Source organism: Heteronotia binoei, chromosome 5 (genome assembly GCF_032191835.1).
Source record: "Heteronotia binoei isolate CCM8104 ecotype False Entrance Well chromosome 5, APGP_CSIRO_Hbin_v1, whole genome shotgun sequence".
In the NCBI taxonomy this organism is placed as follows: Eukaryota; Metazoa; Chordata; class Lepidosauria; order Squamata; family Gekkonidae; genus Heteronotia; species Heteronotia binoei.
Window position 1 is genome coordinate 11,740,982 of NC_083227.1, and position 17,375 is coordinate 11,758,356.

The following is a 17,375-nucleotide window of genomic DNA, read 5'->3' on the forward strand; positions in this document are numbered from 1 at the left end:
TAGAAATATGCCCTGCCCAGCGCAGCTGCGTCTTCAACAGCAGTGCCTCGAAGTCTGAGATTCCTTAGTAATTCATTAGATAGTTGCCTAGTAACCTTTGAACCCTGCCTCGATGCTGGGTTCATAGGTTACTAGGCAACTATCTAATGTATTACTAAGGAATCTCAGACTTTTGGAACCATCAAACCTCACAAATTCTAAGGAAGCGATAAGCCCGTCTGTGTGAACTCGGTGGCTTGAGAGCAATAATGGTCTCCCTGTTCTAAAAATCCCAGGGCCAGATGGCTTACTACTTGCCCTGCCAGTCGTAAACAATGGAGAGGGCAAAGATGGCAAACACTTGAGAGTTTACAGAGCATTTCATGAGACAGAAATAAGCATGCTTGACAAAAAGTTCTCATACAAAAAGTTCTCCAACGCTGACAAGTTCCCATAAACATGTTTTTTCTTCAGCTGTGCACAAATTGAGAGATAGTTTCAGGAGGTTGCAATGGGAAATTCTTTCCCTTATAATTACCAAAATCGTAGTGAGGTCTTCTCCTCCATAAGAAATTGCTTCAGAGATCACTTTCACAAACAATTATGTCATCCTCAGACTTGAGGGCCAATGTGATCACTTTACGTGATGTACAAATACCTCCCGTGATAGCAAGAATCTTGGCTAAGAGGCAGGGAAGCAGTGAAAGACGCCAGTCTTTTCTTTAGATAGACCCAAATAGGAAGCTGTGTTGGCCTGAAATAGTAGAACAAAATAGGAGTCAATTGCACCTTTACGACCAACTTCGTTTTATTCAGAACGTCAGCTTTCGTGTGCATGCACCCTTTTTCAGACAAGGAATGAGGTAAAGGAAGCAGAGCCACATAGAGCTGGTGGGGTAAGAACATAAGAACATAAGAGAAGCCCTGTTGGATCAGGCCAATATATATATATTGATCTGGGTTGCATTAGCGTGGGAAACCATAAAACAATAACATGTCAGAATGCGAGAATGCCTGTTAATTATTCTGTTGCTAATAAACCTGGGTCAAAAAGAAGGCATTTCTTTCCCAGAAGTTTTTCCTGTCCAAGTAATTTACCTCTTAACATGCAACATAAATATATACATCATTCTAGTTTGCCATTATGAAAAAAATACATTAAAACATAGTGGAAGATGGGTTTAGTATATGTAATGGGATAAACAGCCAATATCCCTTGTTTGAGTCTGTCTATACAAAAGCATTATTCTGATACACTATCCTAAAAGAGAAATACATTTCTTTAATATCAGGTTTTTCAAGTCTGAAGCCTGGACTCGAGCGCTTCAGCCTTTGTTGCCTTGATTTTGGAAGAAGCTCTTGGGATTTGCTAATTCTCACTATTTAATCTAATTTGTTACAAGGTAATAAACTCTATCTATTAAAGAATCCTTCTCCAAAAAAACCAAAGGTTATAATTATAATCCATCTTCATGGTATTTCTTCTTAATCATTGGAGGGGGGGGGAGAAAAAGTTATAATCCAATAATCATATTTTTTAAACTGTAATCCATATATTGTTTCTTTAAAAATTAACCATTGTCAAAGATCACCAAATGTCCTTTAATGTTCCATGGTTTTTCAATATATTTTTGAAACTTTCCCCAGTCGTTTTTAAATTTCTCTAAATCTTGTTCTTTTAAGATTCTTGTATGTTTGTCCATTTCACTCCAATGCAAGACTGGATTTGCTAAATCTCTAAGGATGTGGTTGAGCAGCAGACGCAAGAGAAGATTGTGTCAGGGCAGATACAGAATGCTGATCGTGACGCTGGTGTTGGTGCTTCTGTTCCTCCTGCCCCAGAGCGTCGTCTGTGGGACCAAAAGGGCAAAATGCCCATTGAATTTGTCTGAGGATAAAATGAGCCCCGTCAATTATTATAGGCAAGGAGACTACCTTATTGGAGGGATCCTACCGATATCTGCTGCCTATCGAACAGAAGTCATCTTCAAGGAGCCTCCCAGAGTTCATGGGTCAGTAATCTGTGATGACAGATGTAGTGTGACTCTACTCCATTCGAGTTTCATAGGCTCCCCTTTACTCATGTCCCTGGATAAATCACTGTTCTTAGGTGGTCCCAATTTTTTTTGCTTCTGAGACCCTACGAGCATGAAAATGTAAACAGAGCCCTGATGGATCAGACCAGCGGTCTACTTAGTTCAAAATCATGTCTTACAGAATAGCCGTTAGTTCTACAGGAGGGCCAGGAACACGGCATAGAGATTGAGTCCTTACACTGATGCCGATTGTTGGCAGTGCTACTTAGAGGTTTACTGTCCCTGAATGTGCAGATTTAAATTAATCCCCATGGCTAGTAGCCACTGATCCATGTAAAGAGGTAAAGGTAGTAGTTATTACCCACCCATGGGGTGATATCACATCATGACATTTTCTTGGAGGTTGACTCAGCCTTCCATCCTTCCGAGGTAGGTAAAATGAGTACCCAGCTTGCTGGGGGGAAAGCGTCGATGACTGGGGAAGGCAATGGCAAACCACCCCGTAAAAAGTCTGCTCTGAAAACGTAAAAGCAACATCACCCCAGAGTCGGAAACAACTGGTGCTTGCACAGGGGACCTTTCCTTTCCTTACCATTGCCTTCCCCAGTCATACACATATACCCTCTATGAATCTGTTAATCCGCTTTTAATGTTGTCTATTCCTGAGCCTCTCACTCCGTCTTCTGCAATCTAAAGGAAGCCCGTTTGAAAACTACAAGGGACAGGGCCTTCTCAGTAATGGCCCCGTCTTCTGCAATCTAAAGGAAGCCCGTTTGAAAACTACAAGGGACAGGGCCTTCTCAGTAATGGCCCCTTCCTGGTGGAACCAGCTGCCGGAAGAGGTAAGGGCCCTGCAGGACCTTGTTCAATTCCGCAGGGCCTGTAAGACAGCCCTCTTCCGGCTGGCTTACAACTAACCAGCACTGAAACTTGAAACTGAGTGTAGTTGTTGTAAGACCGCCGTATGCCTTGAATGTTTTAAGTACATAACTATGTGAATGTTTAGATTTTAATTATGTAAATTATGGAATGTCTAATTTTTATGTATAATTTTATATTTTTATGTCAGATTTTATATGCTGTAAGCCGCCCTGAGCCACCTGGTGGGAAGGGCGGGATATAAATCTCAAATAAATAAATAAAAATAAAATAAATAATTCTAAGATTTCAGGTTTTCACGGCTGGTAACATCATTAGGGTTTGTAGAATCTTTCGGGATCAAGTGCCGTGTTCTACTGGAGAAAGTTTTCCTTCCAGACGTTTCGTTCTCAGCTGCGGAGAACATCCTCAGTGGCGTTGCAGCCGGAGCAGGCGCTCAGACCTTCTTGGCTGCTCAGCCATAGCTCTGGCAGAGGTTGTCCTTGAAAGGGCAGCTGCTGTGAGAGCCCTCTCAGCCCCACCCACCTCACAGGGTGTCTGTTGTGGGGGAGGAAGGGAAAGGAGATTGTAGGCCGCTCTGAGCCTTTGTCCTTGAAAGGGCAGCTGCTGTGAGAGCCCTCTCCAGCCCCACCCACCTCACAGGGTGTCTGTTGTGGGGGAGGAAGGGAAAGGAGATTGTAGGCCGCTCTGAGCCTCTGGCCTTGAAAGGGCAGCTGCTGTGAGAGCCCTCTCGAGCCCCACCCACCTCACAGGGTGTCTGTTGTGGGGGAGGAAGGGAAAGGAGATTGTAGGCTGCTCTGAGCCTGTGTCCTTGAAAGGGCAGCTGCTGTGAGAGCCCTCTCAGCCCCACCCACCTCACAGGGTGTCTGTTGTGGGGGAGGAAGGGAAAGGAGATTGTGAGCCGCTCTGAGCCTCTGTCCTTGAAAGGGCAGCTGCTGTGAGAACCCTCTCCAGCCCCACCCACCTCACAGGGTGTCTGTTGTGGGGGAGGAAGGGAAAGGAGATTGTGAGCTGCTCTGAGACTCTTCGGAGTGGAGGGTGGGATATAAATCCAATATCTTTTTCTTCATCATCCCAATCTGGATTGAATCTTATGAAGGTGCTGTCGAACGTGTCCAATCCAAATTCTTGCGTAAAATTCTGGGTGTGCCAAAATGTGTTCCATATGCAGTTATCTGCTTAGAAACTGGCATGTCTTTAATGCTTACTAGTGCATGGTTCGTGACATTCAAATTCTGGCTGCGCTTGCATTATGTCTCTGAACCAGGGAGCTATATCTCTCAAACGCTCTCTGAATTTAATTTGTCAAATTGGTCAGCACATATTGAGAGAAAAATCAAAGCAATGGGTTTATCCCTAGAACTATTGTCCATGCTGTCCTTCACCACCGCAGCCCAACAAATGAAAAACAGGTTGCTAGATACTGAGCGCCAAGACCTATACGGTCTGGCTAAGAAAACCTGTTCCCCTCTGAGTTTTGAGATCTCTCTTAGTACTGGGGAAATGGCCTCATATCTATCTGTCTTGCAGGTGCCACAGCAGCGTAGAGCTTTTTCCCCTGCCAGATGCAACGCCGTGCCCTCCGCCGTTCTTTATGGCAGATTTAACAAGACAGCCTGCTCAGTCAGATACTGTCTCTGTAAGCAAAAATGTGTGGGGTCACTTACTCGTATTCTTCTTTATTGTAATTTGTATACAGCTCTCCGTCACAAGTATTTACATCCTCTTTTAGTTAGCGTGGTTGATTGCTCTGATGCACTTCAGGTCTATAGTCTTTTGAACGATACTTCATCTAGTGTCACTGAGAAAGTGGCTATGTATATATCTATATATTTTATGCCAAGAATGGCTAACTTGACTTGACTTGTCAAAAGGGAAGTTGTTCCCAGCAGCAAAAAAATTCAGCGTAAAGTGGAGGGTTGTGTGTGTGTGTGTGTGTCTTGTTGGGAGGTGGCTGCACTGAGACGATCGTTTTAGATGCGCCCAGAGGAATGCTGGACAGGAAATCTTCCTCCCACTTTGCAGCAGTGTTGTACCTTTTCAGCGGCCCCGTGGCACAGAGTGGTAAAGCAGCAGTAATGCAGTACTGTGGTCTGAACTCTGCTCAGGATCTGAGTTCAATTCCGGCAGAAGCTGGTTCAGGTAGCCAGCTCCAGGTTGACTCAGCCTTCCATCCTTCCAAGGTCAGTCAAATGAGTTCCAGCTTGCTGGGGGGAAAGTGTAAAAGACTGGGGAAGGCAATGGCAAACCCCATAAAAACCCCATAAAAAGTCTGCCATGAATACGTTGTGAAAGCAACGTCACCCCAGAGTCGGAAACAACTGGTGCTTGCACAGGGGACCTTTCCTTTCCTGTATCTTTTCAAGACACTTTGGAATCTTACATTTGTTCAGTTTAGGTCTCTGAAGGTAGCGAGTTCCTGTTTGTAGAAATGGTGGGTACATCTGACCTGGTAGGTTCTAAATGACAGACGATGATTCATTTTGTGGCATTGCACAAACGTGAGAGAAAAGGAGGCTAGCTGCACAAAAAGAAGCAAGAACTATATACTGCCTAGATATCATCAGGGATTTTCAATGAATGGGAAAATAAAAACTGCTCCTTCTCTTGGCAGAGATCCAATCACAAACTTCGTGAGCGTCTTGGCCTTCCTGTTTGCCATTCAGGAGATCAATCAGAACCCCCGGCTCTTGCCCAATGTCACTTTGGGGTACAACATCTACGACAACTACGGTGACGCAAGTCTGAGTTATGATGGCTTGTTCTACCTGTTCTCCTCTGGGCAAAATAATATTCCGAACTATCACTTGGGAAGAGAGAAGACCCTCCTGGCTGTTGTCGAAAGGGATGAGTCTGAAATCTCCATCCAGATTTCACATCTGATGGGCATCTTCAAAATCCCACAGGTATAGGGTGAGTCTGTGAGTGAGGCAGCTAATCCTAATTTTATTTAGCAATCTATCCAGAGAAGCTGTTGTCACAGGACATCAGGTTCTTTTTTGGCTTCTAGTGAGACTACGCACACCCTACTGGTTAGATTCTAAAATAAAACCTTTTGTTAAGCATGACAATTATTTCTCTGTGTAAATTCTGCTTCCATTCATGAGGATGAGGCTCTTGGAGATGCTCTTAGAGACTGGCCACAAATTACTTATCTCTGACTTCCAGATTATTCTCCACCTATGAATCTTTAAGTTGTGTTGTTGTTCAGTCACACAGTTGAGTCCGATTCTTCGTGACCCCATGGACCACATCACACCAGGCCTTTCCATCTTCCACCGTCTTCCTAAATTCACTCAGATTCTTGATCGTTACATTGATAATACTGTCTAACCATCTCATCCTTTGCCGTCCCCTTCTTCTTTTACCTTTAATCTTTCCCAGCATCATGGTCTTCTCCAGGGAGGGCTCCCTTCTCATTGCTTGGCCAAAGCATTTGCGCTTCAGTTTCAGCATCTGACCTTCCAGGGAACAGTCTGGGTTGATTTCCCTTAGGACGGACTGATTTGATCTTCTTGCAGTCCAAGGGACTCTAAAGAGTCTTCTCCAGCACCACAGCTCGAAAGCATCTATTCTTCTGTGCTCATCTTTTGCCGTCCCCTTCTTCTTGTGCCTTTTGTCTTTCCCAGCATCAGGGTCTTCTCCAGGGAGTTCTCCCTTCTCATTGGGTGGCCAAAGCATTTAAGCTTCAGTTTCAGCATCTGACCTTCCAGGGAACAGTCTGGGTTGATTTCCTTTCGGATTGACTGATTTGATCTTCTCGCAGTCCAAGGGACTCTAAAGAGTCTTCTCTAGCACCACAGCTCGAAAGCATCTATTCTTCTGTGCTCATCTTTTGCCGTCCCCTTCTTCTTTTGCCTTCTGTCTTTCCCAGCATCAGGGTCTTCTCCAGGGAGTGCTCCCTTCTCATTTGGCAGCCAAAGCATTTGAACTTCAGTTTCAGCATCTGACCTTCCAGGGAACAGTCAGGATTGATTTCCTTTAGGATTGACTGATTTGATCTCCTTGCCATCCAAGGGACTCTCCACATTAAGTATGTAATGTTTAACTAGAACTCAGGAACACCCCAAACACACACCAAATCGCCCTTCCGACATCTGGTCCTTCTTTCATCTTCATTATGTCTTGGATATCAGTCATGTCTCTTCCTTTCCTTCCTAGGTCAGTTATGGGTTTGTTTCCTACATTCTTAATGATCCGGTTCAGTTCCCTTTTTTCCATCGGACGGTTCCGAAAGAGGAGCAGCACTACCCGGGGATTGTCAGACTGCTGGTGCATTTCGGATGGACGTGGATCGGTCTCATCGCATCAGACACTGAGAACGGAGAACAGTTCCTGAGAGTCTTTCCTCCTCTGGCCAGGAGGAGAGGGGTCTGTGTGGCCTTCTCTCTGACATTTCCCTTTTTAAAGGAATTCAGGATAGACACGGAACATTTGTTTTTGTCATCGGATGCATTTCGCTTGTGGAGGGAGGTCAATGTATTGGTTTATTATGGGGAGCCGCTCGTTTTGGTCCAGATATTTAGCCGTATACAAGCACTGGCTGCAAAGTGGGTCGAGCCCCCCGTGGGGAAAGTCTGGATCGCCACGGCTCTGTGGGACCTCACCTTCTATTTTTTGAACCCGCATTTCACTTCTGACCACACCCGTGGTTTCTTTTCCTTTTCAATGCAGACAGTCAAAAGGATAGAATTCCTCACTTATCTAATGCTGTACCCTTCTATCGAGCAGTTTTGGGAGCAGGCCTTTCATTGCATGTATTCAAAGCCCGCTTTGGCTGTGAAAGGCCAAGTCAGCTGTGCAGAGAGAGAGAATCTGGAGGACCTTTCCCAGGATATGATAGAAATAATTCATTCTCGAGACAGCTACCTGACCTTCCATGCTGTCCACACTGTGGCACGAGCCTTACACGCCGCTTACTCACTGGGATCTAAGCAGAGAATTGGCAGAGGCAGCTTGGGATCCCACACAGTACAGCCCTGGCAGGTATTCCTTTCTCCACAGAAATAACTAAATCTGCAATTAAATATTCTTTAATTTTCATATGATCTTGAAGTCAGATTTTGGTACGGTCTCAGTTGTAACTGTCTCCTAGCACAGACACACACACACACCCCTTTATTTTTAGAAATTGCTCTGGCGAATTCTGCAGCTGCTTCCCTTCTGCCATTTTGGTGTAGTGGAAACCAGGTTTGGCTCCCCTTCCCAATCCTACACATGCAGCTGCTGCCTGAGCTTGGGTCAATCACAAGTTCACTCAGAGCTGTTCTGCTCAAGGGCAGTTTCTGTCAGAGCTCTCTCAGCCCCACCTCCCCCACAGGGTGTCTGTTGTAGGAAGGGGGAGGGAAAGGGGATTGTGAGCTGCTCTGAGACTCCTTTGGGTAGTGAAGGACAGGTATAAAGCCAATCTCTTCTGCTCCTGGTGCTGCTTCTGTTCAACTGGGTTTTGGCCATTGTGTAACAAAGTTTTGGACTGGATGGGCCATTGGCCTGATCCAACATGGCTTCTCTTATGTTCTTATATGACACAGAGTGTTGGACTGGATGGGCCACTGGCCTGGTCCAACATGGCTTCTCTTATGTTCTTATGTGACACAGAGTGTTGGACTGGATAGGCCACTGGCCTGATCCAACATGGCTTCTCTTATGTTCTCATGTGACACAGAGTGTTGGACTGGATGGGCCACTGGCCTGATCCCACATGGCTTCTCTTATGTTCTTACATGACACAGAGTGTTGGACTGGATGGGCCACTGGCCTGATCCCACATGGCTTCTCTTATGTTCTTATGTGACACAGAGTGTTGGACTGGATGGGCCACTGGCCTGATCCAACATGGCTTCTCTTATGTTCTCATATGACACAGAGTGTTGGACTGGATGGGCCACTGGCCTGATCCAACATGGCTTCTCTTATGTTCTTATGTGACACAGAGTGTTGGACTGGATGAGCCACTGGCCTGATCCAACATGGCTTCTCTTATGTTCTTATGTGACACAGAGTGTTGGACTGGATGGGCCATTGGCCTGATCCAACACGGCTTCTCTTATGTTCTTATGTGACACAGAGTGTTGGACTGGATGGGCCACTGGCCTGATCCAACAGGGCTTCTCTTATGTTCTTATGTGACACAGAGTGTTTGGACTGGAAGGGCCACTGGCCTGATCCAACATGGCTTCTCTTATGTTCTTATGTGACACAGAGTGTTGGACTGGATGGGCCACTGGCCTGATCCAACAGGGCTTCTCTTATGTGACACAGAGTGTTGGACTGTAGGGGCCACTGCCTTGATCCAACATGGCTTCTTTGATGTTCTGATGTCTGGGGCAATGATTCTCTCTCTTCCTGGTGCTTTTGGGGGGCTGCCAACACTGGGAGGGCTTCCAGAGTTCTGGCCCCGCTGGTGGACCTCCTGATGCCTCCTGGATTCTGGCCATTGCATGACACAGAGTGTTGGATTGGATGGGCCCTCAGCCTGATCCAGCATGGCTTCTCTTATGTTCTTAAGGCCTGACCTTATGATACCAGGATTGCCTTGCAAAGCTGCAGCATCGAGGTTCATCTAGTCCAACCCCCTGCACAATGCAGGCAAATTACAAGTACACCCCGGACCTCCTTCTCATGATCTGCATTACAGAATCAGCATTACTGTCAGAGGACCATCTAGCCTCTGTTTAAACACCTCCAAAGAAGGAGAGCCCACCACCTCCTGAGGAAGCCTGTTCCACTGAGGAACTCCAAATGAACTGTGCTGAAATATCCACCCTCTTTGCCTGATTTCTAAGCGCCTAAATTTTCTCTTTCCTTTAGCTGCATGCTTTCCTGAGGAACATCCCACTTTACAACACTTCCACAGGTGAAGTGTACTTGGATGAGAACAGGGACGTTGCAGTAGATTTTGACATTGTGCAGTGGGTGGGATTTCCCAATAACTCCCATGGAGGAGTGAAAGTTGGGACCGCGGAGAGACAACCATCCCAAGAGGTCAAAATCACCATTGACCAGGAGGCTATAATGTGGCCCAAGCGGTTAAACCAGGTGGGGAAATCTATCGAGTTCTTCTCGTCTTGATTACTTTCTGTGATCACGCAAATGAATGTATTTGTTTGTTCTAGCTGACTTATATTTAAATAAACAAAAGGAGATTGCAAAACAGGACAATCTCCTAAGGTAGCAGTCCTCAGTCCAACAAGTTCGGCTACACGAGAACCATTCGTGCAAATTAACGAGATGTAACAAAGCTGATGTGAGCTGTTGCCTTAGCACGGTTTCTGGATTACAAGATACGCAGCCAGTAGAAGTGGCAAAGGAAACACGGATTGAACCTAGGACTTGTGTAGCCACACCTGTTGGACTGAGGACTGCTACCCTAGGATCATAGAATCCTAGAGTTGGAAGGGACCTCTAGGGTCATCTAGTCCAACCCCCTGCCCAATGCAGGAAACTCACAAACACCTCCCCCTAAATTCACAGGATCTTCATTGCTGTCAGATGGCCATCTAACCTCTGTTGAAAAACCTCCAAGGAAGGAGAGCCCACCACCTCCCGAGGAAGCCTGTTCCACTGAGGAACCGCTCTAACAGTCGGAAAGTTCTTCCTAATGTTGAGCCGGAAACTCTTTTGATTTAATTTCAACCCATTGGTTCTGGTCCTACCTTCCGGGGCCATAGAAAACAATTCCACACCCTCCTCTATAGGACAGCCCTTCAAGTACTTGAAGATGGTGATCATGAATTATGTTAGTCAATACTGTCTGCGTCTTCCAACAAGAGGGATGTAAAGACAGCAGATTCTGGTACCTTTTTCTTGCAGCATCCAGAGTTGGATCATCATTTGGAACTGCGCTTTAGTTTATGGACATTAGACATATTATTGTTTTGAGAAACTTATGTGAATAGCAAATGAGAATTGCATGAGAAAAACATGTTCGGTATTTATTTGCAATACATCGTTACACAGTTTTGTTTGTAGTTTTACAAATCTGTACATTGTGGTTTCCGGTTTGCCTAATCCCCAGGTGGGGGCAGGGGATCCTCCGGTTTGGAGGCCCTCCCTCCGCTTCAAGGTCATCAGAAAGTGGGGGGAGGGAAATGTCTGCTGGGCATTCCATTATTTCCCACCCAGAGCTGATAAACCTGCTCAGACCATAGTTGAAAGATCCATCAAACTTGCACCTTCCACCAAGGTGGAAATGTTAATTCAGTTTGGTGTAGTGGTTAAGTGTGCGGATTCTTATCTGGGAGAACCAAGTTTGATTCCCCACTCCTCCACTCGCAGCTGCTGGAATGGCCTTGGGTCAGCCATAGCTCTGGCAGAGTTGTCCTTGAAAGGACAGCTGCTGTGAGAGCCCTCTCAGCCTCACCCACCTCACAGGGTGTCTGTTGTGGGGGAGGAAGGGAAAGGAGATTGTAGGCTGCTCTGAGCCTTTGTCCTTGAAAGGGCAGCTGCTGTGAGAGCCCTCTCTAACCCCACCCACCTCACAGGGTGTCTGTTGTGGGGGAGGAAGGGAAAGGAGACTGTAGGCCGCTCTGAGCCTCTGTCTTTGAAAGGGCAGCCTCTGTGAGAGCCCTCTCAGCCCCACCCACCTCCCGGGGTGTCTGTTGTGGGGGAGGAAGGTAAAGGAGATTGTAGGCCACTCTGAGCCTCTGTCCTTGAAAGGGCAGCTGCTGTGAGAGCCCTCTCCAGCCCCACCCACCTCAGAGGGTGTCTGTTGTGGGGGAGGAAGGGAAAGGAGATTGTAGGCCGCTCTGAGCCTTTGTCCTTGAAAGGGCAGCTGCTGTGAGAGCCCTCTCAGCCTCACCCACCTCACAGGGTGTCTGTTGTGGGGGAGGAAGGTAAAGGAGATTGTAGGCCGCTCTGAGCCTTTGTCCTTGAAAGGGCAGCTGCTGTGAGAGCCCTCTCTAACCCCACCCACCTCACAGGGTGTCTGTTGTGGGGGAGGAAGGGAAAGGAGACTGTAGGCCGCTCTGAGCCTCTGTCTTTGAAAGGGCAGCCTCTGTGAGAGCCCTCTCAGCCCCACCCACCTCCCGGGGTGTCTGTTGTGGGGGAGGAAGGTAAAGGAGATTGTAGGCCACTCTGAGCCTCTGTCCTTGAAAGGGCAGCTGCTGTGAGAGCCCTCTCCAGCCCCACCCACCTCAGAGGGTGTCTGTTGTGGGGGAGGAAGGTAAAGGAGATTGTAAGCCGCTCTGAGTCTCTGATTCAGAGAGAAGGGCGGGGTATAAATCTGCATTCTTCTTCTTAATTTCTAAGCCAAGACTTCCCTCTGTAGACCATCTGCTTTCTACAAACCTGGAGAAATTATGTCTCCTTTGCTCTGCTGTAGGAGGCCTGGCATCCAGGACCTAAAATTGTCAGTCCACAGCCACCCATCTTGTAGCTTAAGACCACAAATCCTTCATTTACGACCTCCAATGCTTCCTTTTGAATTGCCCTGTCTTAGCGGAGCAATAATAATCAGTCTCCCACTCCTGTGGTTTTCTGCCATTATCAAATTAAGGCTTGAACTCAGAAGCTCCAAAGCCAGGCCTGCACATAATATCTGCATACACAAAACAACCGATATTTCCCTCTCTCTTCTGCTTGACTTTCCGGTTAGTCCATCCCCTGTTCAAGGTGTTCCGAGAGCTGTCAGCCTGGACAAGCCAAGATGACTCAGGAAGGGCGGCCATTTTGTTGCTATGATTGTGTTCCTTGCCCAGAAGGAACCTTCTCCACAAGGGAAGGTGGGTGACTCCAAAGAAATGACCTTGCTGGTATAAAAAGAGAGCTAGGAGGCAAAGTATCTTCTCCACCCTCTGCTGCTTCATCTCTCAAGGAAATGCTTTACCACTCTGCGCCACAGGGCTTTGTAGACCTTGTGGCTAATAACCACTGATGGAACTCTGTTCCAGATGTTTATCCACTCCCCTCTTGAAACTTTCTATGCTTATAGCAGCCACCACATCCTGTGGTTGTGAAGTCCATATATTAATGACTATTTGGGTGAAGAAGTACTTCCTTTTATCAGGTCAAAGTTGACTGCTCCTTAATCTCATTGTGTGCCCACAAGTCCTTGGAGAAAGGTAGAAAAGGACTTTTTCCTCTACCTTCTCTATACTATGCATAATGTTGTAAACCTCTGTCACGTCATGCCTCAGTCGTCTTTTCTCCAAGCTGAAGATCCCTAACCTTCCAACCTCTACATTGGACAAATAGGTCAGTCCCTTCAACAAAGAATTGATGGACATAAATCCAAAAATAACATGGAAAAACTAAGGCCGATTTCACACTCACCTTACGCCGCTCTCACGTCCATCTTCTCAGCACGGCATCCTCCCGGTTTCCCACTATTTGCATCGAGGCTGCAGCAAACATCGTGATTTTCGCACAGCAAATGAAACTGGTTTTTAGCGGTTTCCATTTGCTGCGTGAAAATGATGTTTACTGCAGCCCCGGCACAAATAGTGGGAAATCAGAAGGACGCCGCGCTGAGAAGACGGACATGACAGCGGCGTAAAGGTGCAAAATCAGTCTAAGTCTGTAAACTACTAATAAACAATCTATTTAAACAATCTGAAACGTGTATATTTCATAAGAAGAGTGCATTCATAATAAACAATCCAACCACAATCAAATAAAGTCTATTCAAAGTCCTACGAGGAATATCTGTTGTGAGCCGCCCTGAGCCACTTTTGTGGGAAGGGCGGGATATAAATCATAAATAAATAAATAAATAACATACATGTAGAAATCATTTCAAAGTCCATTTCCAAACATATTTCTTGCTTGTCATACTCTAAAAAATCCAGTTTGAGTGAACTTTTCCGCTATGGTAGAACCTGTTACTTAGAAGCTCAACATTCCGACAGTTGAATGCACTCCTAAAAAGACTTTCTAGAAATACAATTGGAAATAGACTTTGAAATTATTTTTATCATGAATTGAATTTATTTGACTGTGGTTGGATTGTTTATTATGAATGCACTCTTCTTATGAAATACATGCTTTTTGGATTGTTTAAATAGATAGTTTATTAGTAATTTACAGTTTTCCCATGGTATTTTTGGATTCTTTAGTCTTGACTGTATACCACGGCGCCTTATATTTTTTGTTAACTCTTTCCCTTAAGAACAGAAGAACAGTCCTTCTGGGAAAGACAAATGTCTTTTAACACCTTGTTTCACATCCCAGCCCGGACAAACCCCACTGTCCTTCAGATTCATCATTTTTTAAAAAAGTAAGTGTTGAGACAGCCCAAGAAAACATACAGGACCGACCCCAAGAAAATCCCCTGGTCGCCAAGAGCATCTCGGATTCAGAGGGATGTAATCCCTGAATGGGGAAGCACACCTATCCATGAGACTTTTGGCTGTTGGATGTACGGTCACCCCTTTAAATATCCTTGATTGAATATGTCAGATCATAAGATTATGATGATGATATGTTAGATACTAAAATGGTTTTATTTTTCCCAGATGCAGACCAGTGTGATAAATGTCCAGAAGATCAACATCCAAACAGTGACCAATATAAATGTGTGTTGAAGGCTACAACCTTTCTGTCCTACGAGGAATCTCTGGGGGTTACCCTAACTGTCATTCCTCTGTTCTTGTCCCTAATCACTGGTGGCATTTTAGGACTCTTCATTAAATTCCGAGATACTCCAGTAGTCAAAGCCAACAACCGGGACCTCACCTACATTCTCCTGGTTTCTCTCCTGCTCTCCTTCCTCTCCTCCTTTCTGTTTATTGGCCAGCCAACAAAGGTGACATGTCTCCTTCAACAAGCCACCTTCAGCATCATCTTCTCAATCTCTGTCTCTTCTGTCTTGGCCAAAACCATCACTGTGGTGGTGGCCTTCATGGCAACAAAGCCAGGGAACAGGGTGAGGAAGTGGCTGGGCAAGAATTTGGCCAACTCCATCATCATCTCCTGTTCCAGTCTCCAAGTTGGCCTCTGCATCATCTGGCTGGGAACCTCTCCCCCCTTCCCAGAGTCCGACATGCACTCCCAGGCTGGGCAGATCACGCTGCAATGCAACGAAGGGTCTGTGGCCATGTTTTATGGTGCCCTGAGCTACATGGGCTTCCTGGCTGCCGTCTCTTTCACGGTGGCTTTCCTGGCCAGGAACCTGCCTGGGGCCTTCAACGAGGCCAAGCTGATCACCTTCAGCATGCTGGTGTTCTGCAGCGTTTGGGTGTCCTTTGTGCCCACCTACCTGAGCACGAAGGGGAAATACATGGTAGCCGTGCAGGTCTTCTCCATGCTGGCCTCCAGTGCTGGACTGCTGGGTTGCATCTTTATCCCCAAATGCTACATTATTTTAATGAGGCCTGATCTCAATACCAAGCAGCATTTAATGACAAAACTGAACAGCTAATGGGACATCCCTGTTATCATACTTCTGACACTGTCACATTTTTGGATACATACAGTATATGTGCAGCACACCCCTCCCCCAAAAATGAAGGGAAAAAAAGAAAGGGGAAAAGGAAGTGTGTAGAACCAATCTACAGAGAACATACTACAAAAACAACAGAAAGTGTTCATAAATTGAAGCATTGATAGAGAGCTCAGTATTCAACATATATAGAGAAAGAATTCCTTCCTTCCTTCCTTCCTTCCTTCCTTCCTTCCTTCCTTCCTTCCTTCCTTCCTTCCTTCCTTCCTTCCTTCCTTCCTTCCTTCCTTCCTTCCTTCCTCCCTCCCTCCCTCCCTCCCTCCCTCCCTCCCTTCCTTCCTTCCTTCCTTCCTTCCTTCCTTCCTTCCTGGCAAGGCTAGCAAGATGTACAACCCTTCCTTCTGCTGCTCTTGAAGGAAAGTATAAGAAAATTCCAATTGTTCAGAGACTTTGCCAGTGTGAGTTGCAAGAAATAGAAACAATTGAACATGTGTTTCTAAGTTGTCCTTGGTATAGTTTAGCTTGTGCTAAATATATTCTCCCTTGGGTTAAGGCTAAGCCAGGGCTAAGAGAATCTGCTCAGGTAATCTATCTCCTCTCAGATGCCAATCAGAATATCACAAAACAGGTAGCTAAGTTTTGTAACGCTTGCTTCTGTATTAGAAAGGCATATATCTCTTGATTCTATTGATACTTCTATGAATTTTACTATTCTGTTTTAACCACGGATAATTTGGCCATTCGATGTTTAAATTTGTTTAATTGTTTGGCTTTTGCTTCAGTTTATAAAGAAACTGAAACTGATACATATATAAGCGCAGCACGCACCTCCATGGCCTGTCCGCCACTGAATAAAAGTACAGTGAACAGTTCTCCCTCCATATAGGCATTGGGCAGTGAGTTAGCATGCAAAATAGTGATTTAAAAAAAAAAAAAAACCTTGCTATTCTTTTAATTTGTTTTTAAAATCAGTATTCTGCATGCTAACTCACTGCCCAGTGCCAATGTGTTGCATTGTAGAGAGCCAGTTTGGAGTAGTGGTTAAGTGTGCGGATTCTTTTCTGGGAGAACCGGGTTTGATTCCCCCACTCCTCCACTTGCACCTGCTGGAATGGCCTTGGGTCAGCCATAGCTCTGGCAGAGGTTGTCCTTGAAAGGGCAGCTGCTGTGAGAGTCCTCTCCAGCCCCACCCACCTCACAGGGTGTCTGTTGCGGGGGAGGAAGGGAAAGGAGATTGTAGGCCGCTCTGAGCCTCTGTCCTTGAAAGGGCAGCTGCTGTGAGAGCCCTCTCCAGCCCCACCCACCTCAGAGGTGTCTGTTGTGGGGGAGGAAGGGAAAGGAGATTGTAGGCCGCTCTGAGCCTCTGTCCTTGAAAGGGCAGCTGCTGTGAGAGCCCTCTCCAGCCCCACCCACCTCAGAGGTGTCTGTTGTGGGGGAGGAAGGGAAAGGAGATTGTAGGCCGCTCTGAGGCTCTGTCCTTGAAAGGGCAGCTGCTGTGAGAGACCTCTCCAGCCCCACCCACCTCACAGGGTGTCTGTTGTGGGGGAGGAAGGGAAAGGAGATTGTAAGCCGGTGTGAGACTCTGAGATTCGGAGTGGAGGGTGGGATATAAAGCCAATATCATCATCACTGTAGTTCCCTGTATTCCATTTCATTGTCTGATGAACTGTGTGTGTGCTCATAAAATCTTACCTTGAATAAAAAATGATTGTCTTAAAAGTGCAACTGGACTCTAACTTTTGTTCCGTTGCTATAGATCAGGGGTGGCCAACGGTAGCTCTCCAGACGTTTTTTGCCTATAACTCCCAACAGCCCCAGTCAGCATGGCTGATGGCTGGGGCTGATGGGAGTTGTAAGCAAAAAACATCTGGAGAGCTACCGTTGGCCACCCCTGCTATAGATCAACATGGCTACCCACCTGGGTCAAGTTTATTGTGTGCCTTGAGTTCTACCATTACAGAGGATGGGGGGAAAGATCTTCTTTTAACTTCCATGGACTCCATGCACAACTTTGTAGACATCTATCGTATCACCTCTTAGCCATTTTTAACTCATTAAAGAAGGCCCAGAAACCTTTTACCTTTCCTTGTACAAAAAGTTCT

The 17,375-nt window shown here is 46.1% G+C and overlaps 1 protein-coding gene across 1 annotated transcript; it reads left to right on the plus strand.

Moving 5' to 3' along the window:
* The first annotated feature begins 1,773 nt into the window (after nt 1-1,773).
* LOC132571705 (vomeronasal type-2 receptor 26-like) lies at nt 1,774-15,252 on the plus strand. The gene is made up of 7 exons (XM_060238499.1): nt 1,774-1,991; nt 5,509-5,800; nt 7,056-7,265; nt 7,569-7,880; nt 9,705-9,932; nt 12,490-12,616; nt 14,348-15,252. The coding sequence occupies exons 1-7, from the start codon at nt 1,774-1,776 to the stop codon at nt 15,250-15,252; spliced, it is 2,292 nt and encodes a 763-aa protein (XP_060094482.1).
* The last annotated feature ends 2,123 nt before the right edge of the window (nt 15,253-17,375 follow it).